Raw genomic sequence first — 24,198 nt, 5'->3', positions numbered from 1 at the left:
AAGTTCTACTTACCACTTACCTCCCGCTGCCTAAGAGATGTAAATTAATGTGCACTTGCTGTTCCGTTTGAAGAACCAACTGACCCTTTTACAAAGCCCATACTCTATGGTCAATAAATCATTTTCCTTTGAAACGGGAGTGAAAGTAGGTAAGAGAGCTAAAAAGAGAAAAACACAGTTGCAAAACTGGAGATCATTTCTACCAAGAAGTCTTAAATGCCTCTTGTGGGAGAAAAAGTACTCTCCAAGTGGACTGGAGGCCAGAGAGCAGGTGCTGCTGGGAAGGCAACAGGACAAAAAGGGCTGAATTCTAAGAAGGCCCAGGGAGCACTGCTAAGGAAGACAAAGGTGGAAACGAAACCTCAGCTGGGCTGCTTCTGCTGAGGCAGAAAATGCATTCACTGACAAAGAGCCCAGACTCCCTTTCTAGTGCTAGAGGAAACTGACGATCGTGGGAAGGAGACACAGACTGGGATAAGGTGGTGAAGGAGTGCAGAACTAAAGTGAGAGCGGAGGCATAGGCTTGCACTACGAACGGCCAAGTGCAAGCCTGAAACAGCCTCTCTTTGTTAGTCCCAGTAAGGAAGTCCTCCTTGACTATCCCCAGCCGACCTGACTGCATGGTGGGTAATCTACCCAATCTTCTGATGTGACCTCTGAACTAAGTCCTCATAGAATTCCTCATTTTACTGCGGACACAATAATGAAAGGCATTCAAAACACAGCCATGGGCTACCTCCTTCTGACGACGCTGGCAAAGATTTTTATATAATAAGCCAATGTAGGAAAACAGCAGCTATTCGCTTGACTTGTTGGTAAGTCTGCAGAGTCTTACCCTTCCTGTGTGAGTCTGGCTAAACTGTAAAATGCACACACTTAACTATCCAATTCTGTCCTTTAATTAAACTAGTTAGTATTTAAAGTACAGGAGAAAATTTATAACAGCAACTCTGTATTTGCAAAATTTAGATATAATCTGATAGTTATCATAAGAGGCCAATTAAATAAGTTATGGCACATATGTACAAACATGTACAATGTTCTGAAAAGCATGTGAAGGACTTACACACAGCCATAAAGCATACAAGTGAAAAGAGAATGAGGTCATCCCCTAAGATGGCAGCCTGGCAGTCCTGCAGCTCCTATCCCAGTGCCGTGCCTGCAGCCATCAGCCTGGCTCTGCTCCAGTCCCAGAAGGGTGTTGATCATTATGAAAACCCTGGAACACTGGCTAGGTACACTAGCCATAGTGCAATCAGACGTCAGAAGTCCTCAGCCCTACACAGAAGTCCTCAGCACATGAAATGTGCCCAGTGTTGGCCTCTCCCACACTCTGTGGCTTTAGCAGGAGTGAAATGCCAGCCTAAAAGCCTTGACTCCTGTTGTTTAGTTCAGCCTATTCTCAGATGTGTGATCTGAATTGTGACTGGGACTGTAACTGTGTCTGGTTTGATCTAAAATCTAAAATCAGTAGTGAGCTCCCAGGAGACTATTGCATTTCAGACAATGAAATAAATACCTAATCTTGCTACGAGTACCTCTTTTTTATTGTCTTTGTATGACCTTTTTCTATCAAGAACTAATTATGGGTGTGCTGGAGAGATAGCTTAGCATTTAAGAGTACTGGCTGTTCTTCCAGAGGTCCTTGGTTCAATTCTTGGCACCCACATGGTAGCTCACAATCATCTGTAACTGTAGTCCTATAGATCCAATGGTCTTTTCTGATACACAGACAAACACACAGACAAAACACCCATACACATAAAATAAATAAATAAATCTTTAAAAGAAAAAAGCATACTTGTTCTTAAGAGGACCTGGGTTCAATTCCCAGCACCTACATGGTAACTACGCACGCGCACACACACCCACACCCACACAAGCATAACTACAGTTCATGCTGGCAAAACACCCATATGCATAAAATAAATTCAAGAAAAAACTTTTTAAAAAATAACTATAGCAGGCTGGCGAGATAGCTCAGTGGGTAAGAGCACTAACTGCTCTCCCAAAGGTCCTGAGTTCAATTCCCAGCAACCACATGGTTGCTCACAACCATCCGTAATGAGATCTGATGCCCTCTTCTGGTGCGTCTGAAGATAGCTATAGTGTGCTTATATATAATAATAAATCTTTGGCCAGAACAAGCAGGGACTGAGCAAGCAGGGCCGACTGGAGAGAGCAGAAGTCCTAAAATTCAATTCCCAACAATCATATGAAGGCTCACAACCATCTGCACAGCTACAGTGTACTCACATACATCAAATTAATTAATTAATTAATCTTTAAAAAAACTGACATAAAAAATAGATCTTTATATATAGTACAATAAACCCAAAATGTATCATATGGTCTTGGCTATGTAAAATTCTAGTTTGCACACAAGATAAGGATAACAAATAGAATATTCATGGTAACTCTTTAGTGAGCTCTAAGTGGTACAATTGGGAAATTTTAACATTTTTCTTTTTAAAAAAGATTTACTTATTTGTTTTTCCTTATTTTTAATAACATTGTTAATGAATTTAGATATAGTCGATTTTTAATTAATTGTTTGTTTACTTTATAAGCCCGGGTGTTTTGTCTGTAAGTATGTCTGTTGGAGGGTGTCAGATTCTAATACGTATGAACTCTGGCTGCACTGCACATGTGCCTGGAGCAGTCAGGAGAGGGCACTGCTCCCCCAGAACTGGTTACCCACTGATTTAAGCCACTCTGTGGGTGCTGGAAACCCAACCCAGGTCCTCTCCAAGAGCGGCCAGCACTCAACTGCTGAACCAACTCGGAAGCTACCTAAAAAATTTTTCTTTTCTATTTCCCATATATAATGTGAATTTTAAAAATTAGAATTCTTGGGCTGGTGAGATGGCTCAGAGGGTAAGAACACTGACTGCTCTTCCAAAGGTCCTGAGTTCAAATCCCAGCAACCACATGGTGGCTCAAAACCATCCGTAAAGAGTTCTGACAGCCCCTCTTCTGGAGTGTCTGAAGACAGCTACAGTGTACTTACATATAATAAATAAATAAATAAATAAATAAATCTTTTTAAAAAAATTAGAATTCTTTTTTGCATCAAAGAAGTAGCCAATTTTAAAAAAGACTGAAAAATGCAAACAAGAAGATGGGCAAGGTAGCGCTGGTTAGGTAGTGCACTCCCATAACCCTAGCACAGGCATGGAGGTAGGGGGGCGAGGTCATCCTTGGCCACATAGTTAGAAGCTAGCATGAACTATGAGACGAGTTTCAAGGGGGAAAAAGCCAATAAACAATTCCATTTTAAAAACAAAACTGAGGAAAAGATGAGGACAAGAGAAACAACAAGAACAAATTTTGCTTAAAAATCCCATTACGAGCTCTTTTCCCCTTCGTCTTCATCACCATCTTTGCCCTCTTCCTACAATAAACTTCCATGTGGAACTGTTAAAAAAAAACCTATTATGAAATCAAATATTTATATGCTAATAAAAACCAGTAACGAAGAATTCTGATGTCAGGTACAGTTAAAGATTCACTTAAACTATCCTCTGGAATGATTTTTAAATGGCATCTCTTTAATTCAGAGGAAGTTATAAACCGAGTGTGTTGGCTACACACTTCAGAGCTGAAGCAGAAAGACTGTTGTGAGTCTGTGGCCAGCAGGCAATCTGTCTCAAAAAGGAAAAAAAAAAAAAAAAGATTGTTATCAAAATAAACGAGAACTCCTTACATCTGAATTATACCCACAACTGGATATCTTCCTGACAAAGAAGACTGAAATGAAAATGATTTAAAACATTATTTACTATAGTCTTTACATTCAAATATGGAGATGTGTCAGGCAGTGGTGCTACACGCCTTTTACTGCAGTACTGTGGAGGCAGAGGCAGGCAGATCTTTGAGCTGGAAGCCAGTCTATTCTACAGAGTGAGTTTAACGGACAGCCAGGGTTACACAAAGAAACCCTGTCTCAAAAATTAAAACAAAATCAAACAAAAAACAAAACAAAACACATCTAGAGATGTGCACATTTTGAAACTTAGTCTGACTAGAATTACAAAGAAGCCTCCTCAGACCCTCGGGGTTCTGAAACACAAAGTATTTCAGCACATGGTGACATTTCACCTAGTGCACCTTGAGCATTAGGTGAGATCTCCGCCTCCCAGCCCAGGCTCCGCCTCCCAGCCCAGGCTCCGCCTCCCAGCCCAGGCTCCAGTCTCTGGTAGTGTTTAATTTACAGCTCTCACCTCTTCAAGCTTCTTCTCAATCTCCTTAAAGACGAGGTTTGCCTTGAATCCATCCCCTGCAGAGCTGGTGGGGGCAGCTGAAACCTGGTGCGTCCTGAAGGAGCTGTGGAAGGATCAGTGTCAGTTCTGGGAGTCACAGAGGTACTCGGGTTTGCAACATTTAGGTAACAGTAACTTTCAAAATGGCCAAGAACAGAGATGGTGCAACTCTTATCTCAAGAAAATCTTCAGTAAGTACATAAAACAATTACCCAACTCCACCCCACAGCAAATACTAAGTTCTCACTAGGTGAAGCCACCCTCCTGAAACTTATAGCCAAGGCCATTAACAAGCAAAAACAAGCAAACAACCAGGCATACAGTTATCTGAAGAAAAAAAAACCAAAACCCAGCTAAGTGGCTGCTAGGGAGAGGGGTCATCTATTGTAGATAGTGGTCACAGTGAGAGTCCCTCCGGGAGGTAATATTTACATTATACCTTCAATTACGAGATGAACCAGCCCTACAAAGAGTTTTTGGTGGGAAGCCACCCTAGCCTGAAGGGACCAGGTATAAAGGTGGAAAAGGAAATACGGGGAGACTAAAAGGAGATTCGTGGTGCCTCACACAGGTGCCTCCTGGTCACAGCACAGGAGAAAGGCAGAGAACAGAACTGGGCCTCCCAGTCTATGGACTGGGGTTTCTTTTTGTCAGTTTACTCATTTGTTTGTAGTGCTGGGGATGAAGCCCACACTCTTGGCATAGCAGCCGACATGAGTGGACCCCAGCCTCTGTGGTAGAGCTTTAAAGGTTCAGGGTGTAGAACATGTGCTTAGCATGCTGAAGGGTCCTGGGTTAGACCCTCAAGACACACACACACACACACACACACAGAGAAAGAGAGAAACCAACTAGAGTTTCAGTTTTAAATATAATCAAAACACTGGGGCATGATCTAATTTATATCTTAAAAAACAAATCTAGCCATCAGCTAGAAATGGGCCTTAAAGAGATAAGCCGAGACCAACTAAGAGTGCAATCACCCAACAATATGAACTAGCCAGTACCCCCAGAGCTCGTGTCTCTAGCTGCATATGTAGCATAAGATGGCCTAGTCGGCCATCGTTGGGAAGACAGGCCCCTTGGTCTTGCAAACTTTATATGCCTCAGTACAGGGGGACACCAGGGCCAAGAAGTGGGAGTGAGTGGGTAGGGGAGTGGGGTGGGGAGGGTACAGGGGACTTTTGGGATAGTATTTGAAATGTAAATGAAGAAAATACCTAAAAAAAAAAAAAAAAAAAGAGTGCAATCACCCAAGCCAGAGATAATTTAGGCAATCAGAGCTGAATTACAAGGAAGTGGGTGAGGCAGTGGGGCAGGCAAGGCTGGGCTGGAGCAGGCAAGGCTGGGCTGGAGCAGGCAGGGCTGGGCTGCAGAATCCCTTTCACCTGCGATAGGAGATAACGCACCGCATGACACATTGCTTGCTGTTCCAAGGAGACAACCACTGATGATGACTAGCAACACAGCTCTTAAAGCTCTCAGCCCCTCTTCCATTCACAAGCAATAGGATCCTAAGCAAACGAGCAACTCCATCCCATCGTGCCATGGGAGCAGGGGAAAGAACAATGCCAATGGCTTTGTGGAACTAAGACAGGAGCCTGTGGAGAAACGCCTAGCACTGTGGGGCACTCAGAAATCAGGCAAAGTGTCACAGAAGCCTAGAGCAGAGAAGTCTAGGAGTGTCAGAGCACTCCCAAAAGGTCAAGAACCCAGGGGATGTGATAACACAGACCTGGCTCTTTTGAACTGTGAACTGAATCCACCTCTGTGATAGCCAGGGAGGTTTGTTTGGTGTGGGATTAAGAACAGAATTGAGTCATCTCTTAAAGACGGGGAGCATTCCTCTGGGTGTAAGCTCCAGACAGCCCCACACATTTTTAAAGATCTTCTCCGATATTGTAAGTGTGTTAAGATGTGCACCAATTTAAGAGCACTGACTGCTCTTCCAGAGGTCCTGAGTTCAAATCCCAGCAACCACATGGTGGCTCACAACCATCCGTAATGAGATCTGATGCCCTCTTCTGGTGCGTCTGAAGACAGCTACAGTGTACTCATGCATAAACTAAATAAATCAAAAAAAAAAAAAAAAAAAAAAAAGATGTGCACTGATATATCTGGCTGTACCAGCACTTGGGAGGTAGAGGCAGGAGGATTGAAAATTGAAGATCAGGTACATAGTGAGTTCATAGCCATCTTGGGCTAAATGAGACCATATCTCAAAACATAAAACAAACCTCCCAAATCACAAAACGCCACCGTCCACACTACTGCACAGTCAGTGGGGAGACGTGATTTTAGAACATTGAACAGTCGTCACCACCATGCAGCTCTTCAAGTCTCTTCATCTTATAAGCCTGAAACTCTGGAACCAGACAGATGGGTCAAGCAATTGAGGGCACTGGCTGCTCTTCCAGGGGACCCAGGTTCTATTCCCAGAACCCACATGATGGCTCACAATTGTCTGTTAACTGTAGTTCCATGGGATCTACATGACATATGCATAAAATAAATAAGTAAATAAATCTTTTTTTTTGGGGGGGGGGGTTCAAGACAGGGTTTCTCTGTGTAGCCCTGGCTGTTCTGGAACTCACTCTGTAGACCAGGCTGGCCTCAAACTCAGAAATCCACCTGTCTCTGCCTCCCGAGTGCTGGCATTAAAGGCGTGCACCACCAAGTAAATAAATCTTAAGGAAAAAAACCTGCCTCGTGTAGTGGCACGTGCCTTTAATCCCAACACTTCAGAGACAGAGGCCAGAGAATCTCTGTGAATTCAAAGTCACCCTAGGCTACAGCAGCCAGGGCTGCATAGTGAAACCCTGTTGTTCATAGATAGATAGATAGATAGATAGATAGATAGATAGATGATTGATAGACAGACAGACAGATGAATGATAGATAGATAGATAGATAGATAGACAGACAGATAGATAGTTTGGCTTTTAATGTTTAATCATCAGTGTGCCCTTTTCCATGCTGGCCACTTCTTGACTCTATCTGGTAAATAACTGGTCCTGGCAGCCTGGAGGGTACAAAGTATCCTGACTATGTGGCAGCCAGACCAATCTCCAAAGGTCAGGTTCTTGCTGGTCTGGCAAAGGTCATCACGCTACAGATTAACCAAAAAAATAAACATGAAAAATACTGTCAATATTTTCTGAGCATCTTTCCTTGCAAGTCACTTGATACATGTCCTGTTTAAAAGAAACTGAATAATAACATAAACTGAGATATATCTCACACACAAAAATATTTCTGCTGCTTTCTTTTTGTTTTATTGTTTGCTTTGGTTTGTCAGGCTGAGTTAGCCAGGTTAGGTCCAGCGCTCTTCCTTCCCCTCAGCCTCCCGAATTCTTACAATACAGGCACAACGCCTAAGTTCTTACAACTCTAGATACAAAATTCTAGTAGAAATTAAATTATAATTGGTTTTTACTTGAATTTGGTAAACACAAGTTTACTGAACTAAATCTACCACCATTAATGCTGGAAAGGGCGTAAAGATGAATTTAAAGAACATTCTCGTTTGTGTTTGGATTCCCACTACGTAAGTGGAAAGTTTCACTGTAAGGCCCTCTCAGCTCTGTATGGATCGATGGTGTCCCAGACTGGGAGTGAAGAGAGGTCATGAAACAGGAACCAGCTAACACCTAGCTTGGTTAGCTGATCACCCACATATCTTCAGAGTTGGTACTTCACCGTATGAGGGGTTTTAGATGGGGAAGCGCTGCTCAGTGCTGGAGCACCTTCCTAGCACACAGCCCCCTGGGTTTAACACCCAGCACAGCCAAGCACCTAGTGTGTTCAAGGCACATACCAAGCCTTCAGAAAGTGGTTGGGCCAGGCATGGTGGCTCATGTAAAACCACTCGGGAGTCAGAGGCAGGTGGATAAGGCCTTCCTGGACTACACTGCAAAACCCCACCAAAACAAAGAAACTGGAGGGGGGGGGGATCTGGTTGTTAAAGAACTTTTACAACTCAATAACCCAGTTTTTCCATTACTAAAGGCACTGACAGAGGGACAGTTCTCCAAGGATGACACACAGATTGCGAATAAGCGGCAGAGGAAATGGTGTTCAGAAAATGATTAGCTACTGAGGAGATGTGAACAGAATTGTGAGATATCAAACCCACAAAGACTGCTCATAAAAGACAGTGAGGACAAGGGTATGGAGAGGGGAGCTTTCATACAAATGGGGTAGTATTCAGCCTTTGAAAATAACATGTTCAACCAAAGAAGCCAGTCATGAACGAATAATGCCATGTGACTTCCTCTATATGAAATATGCAGAGTAGGCAAATCCAGAGACTGGGAGTTCGTGTGCAGCTGGCAAACTACCAGTGGGACAGACTGGAAGTGAAAGCACTTAGGCATGTGTTGGGGGGTGAGGGGCGGAGGAGAGTGAAAATGTTTTAAAATTATCACCTGTTCTGATTAGAGAGGGTTATGAAACGCATGCAAACACTGGGGAGCAAAGTTCCCAGACAATCAGCAAGTCCCTTTGACCTCAGAGCTGGCAGATGAGCCCATATGACAGGACGGACCACTGGAAGCCTGGGTGTTACAAGAAACCTCTCTGGGATATGATGGGAATGCAATAGATGCCCCTTGACCAAGCTGTGGACTGTGTCAAGGGGTATTTCCCAGGTTATACTAAAAAGTCAAGGTCACTTTTTGCAAACTCCTGAGTGATACCAGAATTCAATAAGACCATTTCAACCACTTAACCAGAGGCCTGAACTAGAGGCACAGCAAAGAAGAAAGGCAAATGCACTGGGGAAGAAATTCACAGTTCGTCCAGCGGCTGCAGGGTAGGGCAGGTGCACTCTGGTAGTTTTCTGAACTCTAAAGTGAATGCTTTCAATATTTCCTAAGTGATGAAAAGGTTAACAGGTAGTGTGATCAAAATCTTAGAAGGCTGCTCTTTCTGGTCACCTCTCCCTCTTTGTCTGGAAAACAACCACCAATAAATAAATAAATAAATAAATACCCCACAAAACAAAAGTAACACCATCTACAAATGGTACTTAACTAGTTTTCTAAATTCCTGTTCTAACTGCTAAAAACCAGTGGTGAGTATTAACGACACATAAGCCACCTAATATTACCCCTAAATTTCTATTTAAAAACAAGCTAAACTAATATAATTCACATATGTGTCTCCTGAGAAGGCCTGGCAGTGGCAAGAACGAGCTAGCCAGCAGCCATGTATGGTGGGTGTCTCAGCATCACTTTCCACTAAAGACTCCTTGGAGAAATGACTGGGCTAGGGATGGGCCATGGAAAGGACAAGAGGGGCTGCAGACATGGACCCAGATTTGGTTCCCAGAACCACATCAGGCAGCTTAGAACCACCTATATAATTCCAGCTCCAGGGGAATCTGGTACCTTCACTTACTGCATATCCAAGCCCAAAAGCATGTAAATACTAAAAACTGTAAAAAGAAAGTGGAAGAAGAGATTGGACTAACTTCTTGAGCCAGAAAAGAGAGAAAGGAAGGCCTACACAGACTCAAGGAGCACAAGGGTCACCTTGAGAGGGTCCCCAAGGCCAAACCAGGGGCAGTCACTGCAACAAAATAATTGATACTAAAGGACTGTGACCTCCTGGATAAAATAAGGCCTTGTGATTTCATGCAGTGTATATGAATACACTTAAAGACAGGAAAGGAGGGAAATTTCTTCCTTAGAGCAGAATATCATCAATGGGAGCTAAAATTAAAGAGTGCCTCTGTAATTCGCCTTTTTATGATCTCACTGGCAAACTACAGAGGCAGCAAACAGAGCAGGGGTTGCAAGATGGGCAGAGTAAAGGTTGCTGGAAACCTACACAAAGAAATAAAGAGCTGCTTGGGCACATGCTTTTAATCCCAGGACTTGGGAGGCAGAAGCAGGTGGATTCATGAGTTCGAGGCCAGCCTGGTTCACACAGAGTTCCAGGACAGCCAGAGTTACATAGTGAGACCCTGTCTCAGCAGAGAGAAAAAGAACCAAAGGACTAGGGAAGTGGGTCATAGAATCATTCTGGACCTCACCTATGGTGGTAATTATACATTGCACCATTTACATGTGAGAACTTGCAGGCACATACTAAAATGGCGAAGCAAGAAACTCACTGCCTCTAATACAAGGCTAGCCTGGTCTGGTCTAAGGTGTGAGACTGCCTTAAAAAACAAAACAAAACAAAACAAACAAACAAACAAAAAAATGAAGTATCTATGACAATTATATTGACTGGGTTGGCTTTTCATAGCTTGATTATTTTTTCCCTAAGGGGTTTCATCTCAAGTGTGAACTGCGTGGTGTTCCAGGGTCATCAGCATAGAACAGATGAATCAGATTTAGGAAGAAACAAGATTAGCCCCCTAAGCACTGCAAAAGATCATGGGTATCTGAAAGAAGAAACTCTTTTAAGTTTAAGATGTTATCTTAATGTTTGAAACAAAAACAAAATTCTGGGCAGAAAAAGATGAGTGAGACCAGAGAGAGGAAAAACCATCCCGAAGTTTGTAAAAGTTAAAGACTATATAGTAGATAGTGGCCCTATCCTTTGTACGACAAACTGTATAAGTAAACGATTAAGTAATCGCCAGGAATTTCAAGAGAAAAAGAGCACATTCGTGTTAAAAAGTTACAGGGTGGTTAAAGGAGGAAAGACAGAGCTAGCCAAGGATATTCAACTCAGAACACACCAGACCTCCAAACAGACCTGAGGTGGTTCACTGTGAAAGGCTCATCATGAAAGAGAATAATTAAAGCAAGAGGAAAAAAAGATTTTGTGGACTAAGAAAGATTCTCTGGTGTAAGATAACAGAGGCAAGGAGCGAGTGGAGGGAATGCTAGGAAGATTCAAGAGGGTATACATAGTAGCTAGTACAGGTGGTTGGAAACCACTCACACCACAGAGGAACGCTGGGCCTTGGAAAAGGAGGAAGAAGAACCCGGAGAGGCTGCAAGGAAACAGGAATCCCAGAAGGCTGGGACAAGAGGTAACGACAGAGGCTGAGACTGCAAAGACAGGAAGCAAGCAAGCCCCGGGAATTCCAACAGCAACGAGGGCTTGATTCAGAAACACATTTGCCAGGTTCCAATGGCACATGTAGTTGGTGGCTTTCTCTGACAGCAGCCAGAAGCCAAGGAGAAAGCCAACTGTGAGAAAGGCAACCAAAAGGTGACTAGTCTACATTCCGCAGGCTTGTGGGCCAGCACTCCTGGCTTCGCTGCCTCTTTCTGAACAAATTTTCCTAAGGTTGCCTCGGCTTAAAAACTAAGTCTTTAACTTTTAAAACCACGTTAACGAAGTTATGTCATACTTTCCCTTAAATGCTTAATATGTGGTTGGGGTTTGGGGTTTTTTGTTTGTTTTTTTAATATGCAAGCGTCACGTATTGTAAACCATGAGGACAAAAGTGACAGAACTTAGAATGTCACTTACCTGGCAGCTTCGGGAAAACCCATCCTGTAGAGGGTGACAACCACAGCTCCTCCGAGGCCTAGATTGTGCTGCAGAGCCACCTTTGCCCCGGGAACCTGCCTCTTTCCGGCTTCGCCTCTCAGCTGCCAGCAGAGCTCCGCGCACTGAGCCAGACCTGGCGAGTCGAGCACAGAGCGTCCCGGGCCGCGTTAGAGCGCAGACTCCGCCCACCCGCGCCAGCGAGCCGCTAGTTGGGACTTCCCGCCAAAGCCACGCAGAGCTTAAAGCCCAAGATTCACAGCTAGTTCCCACGCTAAGAGAATTAGCATTTAAAAAAGACTCCAGTTCAGGAAATCAACACTTGCTTCTTCAACCCATTTTTTTTTCCGGGTGCGTTGAAATGGAAAAAAGTGTCTAGTGGTGCACACTTTTAATCCCAGCACTCGGAAGACAGAGGCAGGCGGATCTCTTGAGGGTTCAAGGCCAGCCTGGTCTACGGTTTGAGTTCCAGGACAGCCAGTGCCACATAGCAAGATTCTGTCTCAAAAATAAATAAATAAATAAGTAAATAAGTAAATAAGTAAAATAAAAAGTGAGAAAGAATTTTTGAGATGGGACATTTTGAAAAAGCAATGAGATCAAATTGAACTCAAGAAAGATGCAGGTGATAGGAAGTGGGAAAATGAGGTGGGCATAGGGAGTGATCTACAACACTAAAAATATTTGAAGTAGTCATAAGGAATTCTTATTTTATATTTACTTTAAAAACATGTAATACATATAAGTGTATTTGCATACATACATACACATATGTATATACACTTTGTTTAAGTGACGTCATACCACTTTGGTTAATACTGCCCGTCCCAGGAGCCACAGACTATCTAATAAAAAGCCCTGTGCCATGCATGAATTGTTTGGTCCAGGGAGATCAAGCTTGATTTCATCCCAGAAGTCAAAGGTAAATGTCTATTGCGAAAGACAGCACACACTTGAACACAGGCCTCGAGAAGTCCAGCTGAAGCCAATCCAAAAGCCCGCTGGGGCCTAGCTTTCATAGTACCAGAAGGAAGTCAGAGGAGGGCCAGGATCAACAGTCCTAATCAGCTGTGGTGCCTATAAGCCACAGAAATGATTTCTCTATACAGCAAGATATCTCTAAAGGTACAATAGGGACATGTCGTCCCTCCCACCCCTACCCCTCTGTGTAGCCTTGTCTGTCCTGGAACTAGTTCTGTAGACCAGGCTGGCCTAGAACTCACAGAGATCTGCCTGCCTCCCCAAAGTGCTGAGATTAAAAGCATGCACTACCAGTGCCCAGCTGACCTTTATATCTTGATGGTAAATACACACACTCACACATAATTAAAAATAAACCAAGGTGGGGTTGGGGCAGACATGCTTTTAACTCCAGCACTCAGGAGGCAGAGGCAGGCAAATCTATGTTTGAGGCCATCTTGATCTACAGAGTGAGTTCCAGAACAGCCAGGGCTATACAAAGAAGCCCTATTTTGAATAAACAAACAAATGAATTAAATAAATAAATAAGTGAAATAAAAATAAATCTTGCAAAAGACTTAAATTAAATGTGAGGGTATGACAGTCCTGGAGGGCAGACTCTGGCAAATGGAAGATGCTTCCGTTACACCCCTGAGCATCCATGACAAACTTTCATAGAGAAATGGTTCCATAGAAGAGAGAAATTCCCTGGCTGTCATGGAACTCACTCTGTAGACCAGGCTGGCTTCAACTGACTCACAGAGATCCTTCTGCCTCTGTCTCCTGACTGCTGGAATTAAAGATGTGCATCACCAAGCCCCACTGAAATTTTGAATCTTAAGTAGAAATTCAATAAAGTTAACTAATAAGTACATTGTTAATTATAACTTCTCTATTGTGAAAACTGCAAGAACTTAAAATAGTCCACTAATCAATAAGACACGATAAGATAATAAAGAAGAAACACAGTCATTTATACAATACCATCTATCTTTACAGAATAAACCACAGAGTTTTACCACTAAGTTACCTTAGAAACTCCAATACAGAAGATGTCATTTTTTTTAGCTAAAGACTTAACAGTCAAAGTGATTAATTTCCAGTGGGCAGTGAAGCCATAGTAAAATTTTAATTTCAGAATTCTTAGTCCAGTTTTCTCGAGAGAAAATGAGTCTCATGCAGTGCTAAGGAGGCATCCAACAACACACAATGTGTTCATCTGGAGCCATCTTACCTGGTGACTCTAGTAAGAGCTCTGTTAGGAAACATCTTGTTAGCTAAGTGCACTGCAGCTAACGAGAAATCAAATGACTGCAGTTAAAAAGCATTAAAAACCCGTCACCATCTGAGTTCAAAGAATGCAAGCGCACTGAAATCACAGACTTCAGGCCACTCATGGCGGCTCACGCCTATCATCCCAGCACTCGGGAGGGGCAGGTAGGGGGCCTGCTTTAAGTTTAAGGCCATCCTGAATCATACAGTGAGTTCCAGGCCAACCTGAGACAGGGTTGCCTCAAACAATTAAAACAGTGGTCAGAAAGATGGCTCAGCAGATAAAGACATGTGCCACCATGCTGGGTGACCCGAGTTTTGTCCCCAGGCTCGCATAAAATTGGAAAGAGAGAGCCAGTTCTCTCACTTGTGTGCCATGGAACATGAATGTGCACATATACGTTCACAAAAACAAAAACAAACCAAAAAACAACAGATTAGGGCCTAAAGTATAATTCTGACAAGAATGCATTGTCACCTGTTGCGCCCAGTGGATGTCCCTTTGAGATGAGGCCTCCACTAGGGTTTATGACCCACTTTCCCCCGTAAGTGTTGTCTCCTCTGTCCACCAGGGTTCCACCTTGTCCTGTGGAAGAAAAAGTTAATATTCACAAATGTTAAAATATAACATTGAATAGATAGCATGATTGTTTAATTCTTCCACATAGCCAAGGATTTCTTATTATAAACATTTCTTAAGCACTTAATTAAGTGTTGCAAATGCTTCTAAGTGTTGAGTAATAATATTGAGACATAAAGGCTTATCTTTCAAGAATGGATTGCATGAAATAAGCACTTGGTAGTTCCTAATAGCCCTGTGGTTTCCAAATTGCCCTGACTGTAACAGAGAGGCAGAAAAGAACTAATGTGGTCAAAATAAATATTCTGTAACATTTTAAGTAAAAATTATGGTTTCAAAAGTTTTAATTTTCCAAAATGGCATCTATTTTCTCTCTTGTTTCAGCTATAAAACTGTGTGATATAAACATTTTTTAATTAAAAAAACAGTATGCTGGCTGTGGTGGTACATGCCTTTAATCTCAGCACTTGGAAGGCAGAGGCAAGCAGATCTCTGAGTTTGAGCCTAGCCTAGCCTACTGAGCAAATCTTAGGATAGCCAGGAAACCCTGTCTTGGAAAGCAAAAATGGGGCTGGAGAGACGGCTCAGTGGTTAAGAGCATTGACTGTTCTTCCCAGAGGTCCTGAGTTCAATTCCCAGCAACCGCATAGTGGCTCACAACGATCTGTAATGAGATCCAATGCCCTCTTCTGGTGTGTTTGAAGACAGCGACACCGACAGTGTGCTCACAAATCTGAAAGAAAGAAGGAAGGAAGGAAGGAAGGAAGGAAAGAAAGAAGGAAGGAAGGAAGGAAGGAAGGAAGGAAGGAAGGAAGAAAGAAAGAAAGAAAGAAAGAAAGAAAGAAAGAAAGAAAGAAAGAAAGAAAGAGAGAGAGAAAAGACAAAACAAACCAGCAAGGCTGGAGGTGGGTTTCTGGCAGCGGGCATGGGCAAGCACGAGTCCCAGTGCTTGATTCTATCACAACAAAAAACAAAATCCACAGAAGGAAAACAAAACAAACAAATAACAACAAAAAATTCATTTTCATGAAATTAAGGAGATAAAGACCTAAGTTCACTATTGAACCATAAAGGTTAAAAAAAGAAAAGAGAAGAGAAGAGAAGAGAAGGAAAGAAAAGAAGATCCACAGCCATAGGAGAGATGGCACAAGAGCACACCTTTTATCACAGCAGAGACAGGCAGATCTCTTTGAGTTAGAGGCTAGTCTGCATAGTGAGTTCTAGTCCAGTCAGGGCTATGGAGTGAGACCCTGTCTCAAACCAAAACCCAAACAAACAAACAAAAAAAAAAACTACAAATTTATCTCATGTGCTTTGTGGCCTCCACATTGCCTGGTAATGATTTGTTCACTGTTTGGGAGTGGTTACAAAGTAAACAAAAGTGGGTGGATTATATAAGGTGTTAATCCAGACACTTTTCCGATGGAACACTAGGATCCGGGAGCCCCAGGTGTGATGCTGATGGTCTGAGTGTGGTCCAGATAGCAGTATGCTGAGTAGACACAGCCTCGGAAAGAAGGAAGGAAAAGAGTCTGGGAAAGTGGGGACAAGGGGGAGGGCCCCGGAGAAGCCACATGGGGCTCTGGACACGGGCCCCTGAGGAAAATGAGTCTGGGGTGCTTGAAAAAGAAGACACTGTAACTGCAGGAGAGGAGGCACAGGGAAGGAGCTAGGGACCCTAGGTAGATAAAATGACATTTGGCCTGCGCCTCTGTGTGGGTGAGAAGCTAGCAGGCCTTTGAAGAAAGAAGTGATGCTGGCCAGCTTCTAACACAACCATCTGCTTCGTCTCCTCGTATATCGAAGAGACTGAAGGAATCCAGGCAGGCTAGGGGCCGGCTGGGAGATGACCACAACCTAAGGCACCATGCTGGCCGTGACAAAGACTGGCTGGCAAGATGTGGTATACTCAGAATTTATTTGAAGGCAGAGTAGGAGCCAACAGGATTCAAAGATGGATTTGGTGGGGGCGGTGTGAGAAGGTGACTGAAGACTGATTCTGCAGGGGCCGAAGTTAAGATGGCTCCGCAGTTAAGAGCACCTGTTATTCTTTTGACAACTTGGTTCCCAAAACAAACTTGGGCAATTGACAACCTCCTGTAACCAAGGGATCCAACAGTCTTTTCTGGCCTTTGTGGGTAACCCTACACGTGCTTGTATATGCACACGCACATGTACACACACATGAATACATAAATAAATCTTTAAAAAGAATGGTTCTCCAGTTTCCTGTGTGATCAATTGAAAGATGTCCAAGTTGGAGAGAGAAGTTTGGGAAATATTAGCAATCCAGTTTCTGAACTTAGGTTTGAGCTACAAACAGGCCATCAAAAAGCAAACAGCATGCACAAACACACACACACATATACATTTGGCTTTTTGAGACAGTCAAAAGTATCCCAGACTAGCCTTGAACCCCAGATCCTCCTTTCTCTGCCTCCCAAGTGCTGGGATTACAGATGAGTAACACCATCCCACCTTTGTACCAACAGAACCAGGAAAACAAACCCCACAGGCTGAACAGTAAGCACTGAAGGACACAGTAGAGAGAGTCACGACAGAGCCCCACCTCCCTAATTATGAGTGTAGCCTTTTACTCAGAGTGAGTCTGAGGTTCACTCCAGAGCTACAGATGCATGGGATGGCCCCAAATCAGCACAGCACAGGCTCGGGAACTAAACAGAGACTTCGGCTGCCACCTCAGAAGGCAAGTCAGAATTTGTGAGGACAAACTGGGCTGGTTGCTTGCTTAATCACAAACAGTGTGTTGCCAGGAGATAACTCAGTTAGTAAACAGATTTCTAAACCTGAGGACTGAGTACTCACATAAAAAGCTGGATTTTGTGTGTGTGTGTGTATGTGTGTGTGTTTGTAATTCTAGTACTGAGGAGGCAGAGACAGCAATTTTCTGGGGCTCACTGACCAGCCTGACTACCCTAAAACCAGGGAGCCCCAGGTCCTAGCAAGAGACTTTGTCTCAAAAATTAAATGGGGGGAGTTGATCCTTAGGATTGACACTAGAGGCTGATGCCCACTTCCCTACGCTCATATTTCATGGCCCCACCACTCCTCTCCAGAGGATGCTGAACAAAGTAACATTCATGTGTTCAGGATGCGATCTAAATTATTCATCCTACAAAGAACCTGAACCACCCCCCACCAACCAACTCCCAAGAGGAAAGAGCTGGACAGATGCCAAACCCCAAAGTCCAGATTACAAAATGATCAAGGACTTTCAAATTGATACTAGCGCTGCAAGGTGAAAGAGACACACAAATAAACACCAAGACGAGTCTCCGCAGAGCCAAGAAGCTAGAGAATGAATCAAATAGAGATTTGAAAAGTGAAATCTTTGAAATAAAACACTGAGTCCAGATGTGCTAGAGCATGCCTGGGATGCAAGCACACCAGGTGCAGAGGCTGGAAGGTCAGGGCCAGCTCCAGAGATGAGACACAGAAAATGCCCTGCTTCTTTGTTCCTTTATTTTTTCATTACTGGAGATTGAACTCAGGCTCTCCTATATATAAGCCAAACACTGCTTACTGAGCTATATGCCTAGTCTGAGATCTGTCTCCAAAAAGAAAGAAAAGAAAGAAGAGGAAAGGAGGGGGGGGGAGGGGGGAAGGGGAGGGGGAGGGGGAGGGGGGAGGAGAGGGGGAGGGGGAGGGGGAGGGGGGAGGAGAGGAGAGGAGAGGAGAGGAGAGGAGAGGAGAGGAGAGGAGAGGAGAGGAGAGGAGAGGAGAGGAAGAAGAAAAAGAGGACATCCTACCACTCTGGAAGCTAAAGCAGGAAGTTTGTGTGGTCAAGGCTGGCAAGACACTGTCAGAAAGAAAGAAAGAAAGAAAGAAAGAAAGAAAGAAAGAAAGAAAGAAAGAAAGAAAGAAAGAAAGAAAGAAAGAGAGAGAGAAAAGAGAAAGAAAAGAAAGAGAAAGGAAGAAGAGAAAAGAAAAGAGAGAGATAAAGAAATTTTTGATTAAACAAAAAAAAGCAAAGAAAAAGAAAAAGTCTTACTCCAGTGGCTCAGAGCAGACAGGGGATTTTAAAATGAACAGATAGCCGGGCCGTAGTGCCCACCTTTAATCCCAGCACTCAGGAGGCAGAAGCAGGTGGGTATTTGAGTTCAAAGCCAACCTGGTCCACAGAGTAAGCTACAGGACAGCCAAGGCTACACGAGAAACCCTGTCTCTACTGCCCCCACCCCCCCCCAAAAAAAATGAAAAGAAAGAACTGGGTTTGATCACTAATACCACAAAAAACAAAGAACAAGTGTCACAGACTTGAAAAAACAAGTGTCTTGTGGGGTAATACCAAAGGCTCTGAAACGGAACGTAAGGGAAAGGTGGCCTATCTGCCTTGGCACACACAGGCCCAGGGTTAGAGCTCCAGGACTGAATGGACCAGGCAGGACAGTTCCCAGCTCCCAGAGCCTGGAAGGAGGTGAGGACACGGGGACCAAGAGGCCATGTCCACTCTCTACTGTACCAAAAAACAAAAGAAAAGTAAGAAAAGAAGAGAGATGATGCTAAAAGAAAGTCTTCAGGCTAAAGAAATGAAAAAGAAAGGAAGAACCCTGAGTGCAGGCGAGATGGCTCAGTGATGAAGAGCTCGCACAGGCTAGGCTGATGGTGCACGGCTCTAATCCCAGCACTCAGGAAGCACAGGTCAGGGGAGCTCTGTGAGTTTGAAACCAGCCTGCTCTACAGAGTGAGCTCCAGGACAGCCTGGGTATTGAGACCCTGTCTCCAGGAGAGACTGTGGGACTTTAAGCCCTAAATGGAATGTCTCCATCAAATCCTCAGGGTAGGGAAACCCATCTACTTCCACTTCCCGATGTCAAAGAAGAGGGAAAAAATGTAAGAGCCAAAGGGTATGGAGGATGCCAAGAAACAGGCCCTCTCAATCAACATGATCAAAGCTCATGTGAACTCAGAGACTGAGGCAGCAGGCCCAGCCTGCACAGGTCTGCACCCGGTCCTCTGTGTATATATTATAGCTTCCAGTTTAGCATTTTCATGGGATTCCTGAGTGTACAAATTCCTGATTTTTGGGCCCCCTCTAATGTTCTTTTCCTTCTGTTTGTTTGCCTTGTCCAACTCCAATGTGGTTTGTGTTATCTTATTATATTTTATTTTGTTGTACTTAAAAAACGAAAATGGACATCTGGTCTTGTAGAGGGCCCGGACTTGGTTCCCACACCCATATGGCAGCTCATAACCAGCTTTCACTCCAGTTCCAGGAGACCCAATGCCCTCTTCTGGTTTCCTCAGGCAATAGGCATACACATGCTGCGCATCCGTACATGCGGGCAAAACACAAACACACAGAATAAAAACGAAAAAAGAAAAATAAAGAAGAAACAACACGGCCCCTGTGTGACTCCACTTCCCCATTGATTACAGCGTCCTGCCCACTGTGTTCATTTTCCCTGCAAACCATAAGTAAGATGCTACACTTCTGAATTGTTTGCGTGGGCCATCAGCTTGTACAAGACCTCCCGACCCCAAACTCTCAGGAGCCTGGCACTGAAGAATAACCTGCCAGTTCAGTTCAGTCTTGGGCTGGGAGGTGGCTCTGTGGGTAAAGTATTGTGTCACAAACAAGAAGACCTGAATTTGAAACCCTAAAGCCATATAAAAGCCTAGTGCTCCTACAGCAAAACAGGACGCAGAGCTAGGAGAAGCTCTGGAAGGAAGCTTGCAAGCAAGAAGAGAGAGGCATTGTCTCAAACAGATTGTCCTCTGACACCACAGGCATTCTGTAGCTCTCTCTCTCTCTCTCTCTCTCTCTCTCTCACATTTACACACACATGATCTTTAAGAATGAATAAAGCAATAGAAATAAATATCTACATAAATATAAAAAACTTTTTCTTCTTAATGTCTTCAAAATACGATGAAAGAAAATGATTTCATCACATTAATATTTTCAATCCAAACAGATGTACTACTATGGCAGCTAGAAGAATGAGATCAGTAAAGGCAAAGAAGAGAGTTGGTTAGTGGGCCTCTATGGTGGCAAGGTTTCACCCTTGCATGTGAAGAGTCACAGTACTAACTACGAGGAGACTGAAGGTTAAGTACACACACATGAGCTTGGAGCAGTAGTTCTTAGCTGGGAGAGATTTTACCCACAGGGAGAAATCTAGTAATGTCTAGAGATATTCTTGGCTGTCACAACTGTGGGAGGTATTTGTGGCACTTTGGGTAGAAGGCCAGGAATACTCACTGCTGAACGCCCTAAGATGTGCAAGCTCTACCACAGAATAACATCTCAAATGTCACTAACATTTGTGATGTCAGTGCTGAGGCTATCCTATTCCCAGCCACTAGGAAAGAAAAAGAAACAGAGGGGCTAAGGGTGCAGCTAACTCTGTAGAGCGCCAGAACTTGGAACACAGAAGCAAACGGATCATAAGTTCAAGGTCATTGTCAGCTACATAGCAAGTTAGGTCTAGCCTGGGGGAAGGGGGGCCTGTGTGATGGCTCAGCAGGTAAAGCGCTCGTGACACAAGCTAGGTGGCCAAGTGTGACCCTGGAAGCCATTACACAAGCTAGGTACCCGAATGTGACCCTGGAACTCATGACACAAGCTAGATGCCCGAGTGTGACCCTGGAACCCAGACAATGGAGAAAGGAGAAAAGAAGTTCCATGAAGCGTCCTCTGGCTCCTTACGTGTGCTATGCCACACACAAACCATACACACCACAATACACACAATAACCATTGACTAATTACCAAATGTTTGAAAAGAAATTATGCCAACAAAATCCAGCAGATACATTAAAATAGCATACTAAAAGTATTCAAATAATGCAAAAGAAGACAGAAGAACAGGGGAAGAAAAAGTACAGAACACAAGGAGACAACATAATACAACAGTCACCCTGAACCATACGGACACACACAACTATGTCTTTGGACTAGAAAAAAATGTTCACAACATAATTGGCTATTGTTGACCTATAGCTAGAATATATATATATAGTACATGTGTGAATATTATATTACATATATATGTATTACAACACAATAAAGACAAATAACAGAGACCCAAAGGGCAGAGATTTAAATAGATCTAAAAGACATAAAATAAGGTGCTGGAGCGATGGCTCAGCAGTGAAGAACACGCAGCGCTCTTCTCCAGAGAACCCACGTTTGATTCCTAACACTCACTTAGGGTGTCTCACAACCAACTGTAACTCCAGCCCTGGGAGGTCCAGTGCTCTTTTCTGCACTCCGTGAGCACCTGAAGTCACACATTCATGTAACCACACACAGGCACTGGCATACACACATAAAGATAGTATTTTTAAAAGAAGAAACGTAAATGACCAATTAGCTCCACAAAAAGATTTTTTCAATATCATCAACCATGGGTAACGTGAAAATGAAGACTAAGCTACAATTCCATCCTCTTGAGCATGTCTGAAATGTACACAACTGACCATCAAGTGCTGACAAGGAGGCGAAGCAACTCAAATTCCACACTCTTAGGAACATGGCGTGCTTTAGAAATGGAAAGGAACCCTTCAAACTCACCAACTAGTTTTTCTGTTTTTCGTGCTGCCCGTCTATTTAAACACAATTTTAAAAATACTTGGGAACACAGGCCTAATAAATCCTCTTTAAAGGGTAACCATACATTCTAAGTACTGATTTGCATAATGTAAATTAAGAACATACTCTGTTATGCCAGTGTTTGTGTTGTCCAAGGCTAGATGTTCTAAAAACTCTCCGACCAAAACTTCTTACATCTGGTTTGCACAGTGTGGCAGAGTCAACGTGCAGGGAAAGGCAGTTAGTGACTTGTATTGTTTAATGATTTAAGCAAATAGGCTAGAGAGATGGCTCAGTGGTTAAAAGCACTGATTACTTTTCAAGAGGTCCTAAGCTCGATTCCCAGCAACCACATGGTGGCTCACAACCATCTGTAATGAGATCTGAATTCCCTCTTCTGGTGTGTCTGAAGACAGCTACAGTGTACTCACATACATTAAATAAATAAATCTTTAAAAAAAAAAAAAAAAGAAAAGAAAGTGAAGCCTTCTCAATGGGACTTACACAGACAGGGCCCCTTCAAAGACACTACCTTCTGGACAGAGCCCCAGTGCTTCGTAAGTGATGAGTTCATTGACAGAGAAGCAATCGTGAAGCTCTATCACGTCGACATCGCTGGGTGTCAGGCCGGACTTCTCATAGCATCTCCTGGCAGCTTCTTTAGTCATATCATAGCCAACCTGCATCCAGGTAAATAAGGGCAGCAACATTTGGCCTTTTAGACCAAGATTTTAAGAGAGTAATACATGTAATACATGCATAACATCAAAAGCTCAAAATGTCACATATATTGAAATCTCAGCTGATTCTGCATTATATAAAAAATCAATAAAATATTAAAAATGTACATCTCGAATTTTATACCATAAACTATAAAAGCTTAAATAAGATATTGAAAAAGGACTTAGAATCTGAGATTCTACTTAAACTATTATGAAATCACAGTGTACATCTGTAGTGATGAGATCATAGTGTATATCTGTACTGATGAGGTCATAGTATATAGCTGTGGTGATGAGATCATAGTGCACAGTTGTACTGATGAGGTCATGGTATATAGCTGTACTGATGAGGTCATAGTATATAGCTGTGGTGATGAGATCATAGTGTACAGTTGTACTGATGAGGTCATGGTATTGCAGTTGCACTAGTTGAAGAGGATTTTCAATACATCATTATGAGACAGACACAGTGAAAAATAATGGGGCAATTTCTACAGGAAAATATGTAACCTGTTTTAGAAGATCATATGTCTTGGCTTTGCTGGTCAATGTCCCACTAAAGGGACAAAATACCTAAGAAAACAACTGAAGAACAGGAAAGTTTTGTTTTGTTTTGTTTTGTTTTAGACAGGATTTCATGTAGCCCAGGCTAGCCCCAAATCCACTGTGTAGCTAAGGATGACCTGGTGCTCTTGTTCTTCCTGCCTAACCTCTCAAGTGCTGAGGTTACAGGTGTATGCAACCTTGCCCAGCAACATATAGAGAACAGTTTAGGTCCACACCAAAGTACTGATTAAGTTATGTGAGTATTTCAAATTCGAAGCATGTGTAAAAACTATTTTATAAACTGTACTTTACCATGCAAATGTTTCTATGGGCTAAGGGCGAATCCTTAATTGTTCAACTCACTAGGTCTGAACTCTTATTTTCTCTTCAATAAGGGCCCACCCCTTTAATCCCAGCATTCAGGAGGCAGAGTTGACGATTTCTGAATTTGAGGCTAGTCTGGTCTACAGAGACAGTTCCTGGACAGTCAGGGCTATGTGGAGAAACCCTGTCTCAAAACAACAACAACACCCCAAAACCCCGAACCAGCATGTCTAATGAATTAAAATATCTTACTCATGGCTCTAACCTAAATAACATCTGGTTAGCAATGTAGCTGAGGCTACCCCTGAATTCCTGATCCTCCTCCTTCTATGCCCCAATTACAGGAGTGTACCAAGCCCATCTCCTGCACAAACCCTTAAGGACAGGCTACAGTGAGAACCTTTCTAGATCAAGTTTTTATAATACCTTCCGGAGCTAATGACAATAAAATGCCAGGTTGGAACTTAAAATACTATTTCCTTAATTTGATTTTTTTAAAAACAAAGAATCTCTGACATA

The 24,198-nt window shown here is 43.1% G+C and overlaps 1 protein-coding gene across 1 annotated transcript in view; it reads right to left on the bottom strand.

The window, feature by feature from the left end:
* Positions 1–24,198, bottom strand: part of Scp2 (sterol carrier protein 2) — an 85,681-nt gene that overhangs the window by 19,231 nt on the left and 42,252 nt on the right. The window contains exons 10-13 of the mRNA XM_021159370.1: positions 22,620–22,767; positions 14,428–14,535; positions 11,700–11,853; positions 4,224–4,326 (exon numbers count right to left, since the gene is read on the bottom strand). Of these exons, the coding sequence (XP_021015029.1) occupies positions 4,224–4,326; positions 11,700–11,853; positions 14,428–14,535; positions 22,620–22,767 (513 nt within the window). The remainder of the gene's footprint in view (positions 1–4,223; positions 4,327–11,699; positions 11,854–14,427; positions 14,536–22,619; positions 22,768–24,198) is intronic.

Source organism: Mus caroli, unplaced genomic scaffold (assembly GCF_978045245.1).
Source record: "Mus caroli unplaced genomic scaffold, Mus_caroli_1 scaffold_6, whole genome shotgun sequence".
Classification (NCBI taxonomy): Eukaryota; Metazoa; Chordata; class Mammalia; order Rodentia; family Muridae; genus Mus; species Mus caroli.
Note: the sequence above shows the minus strand (reverse complement) of the source record. Positions and strands in the feature narration are given on the sequence as shown.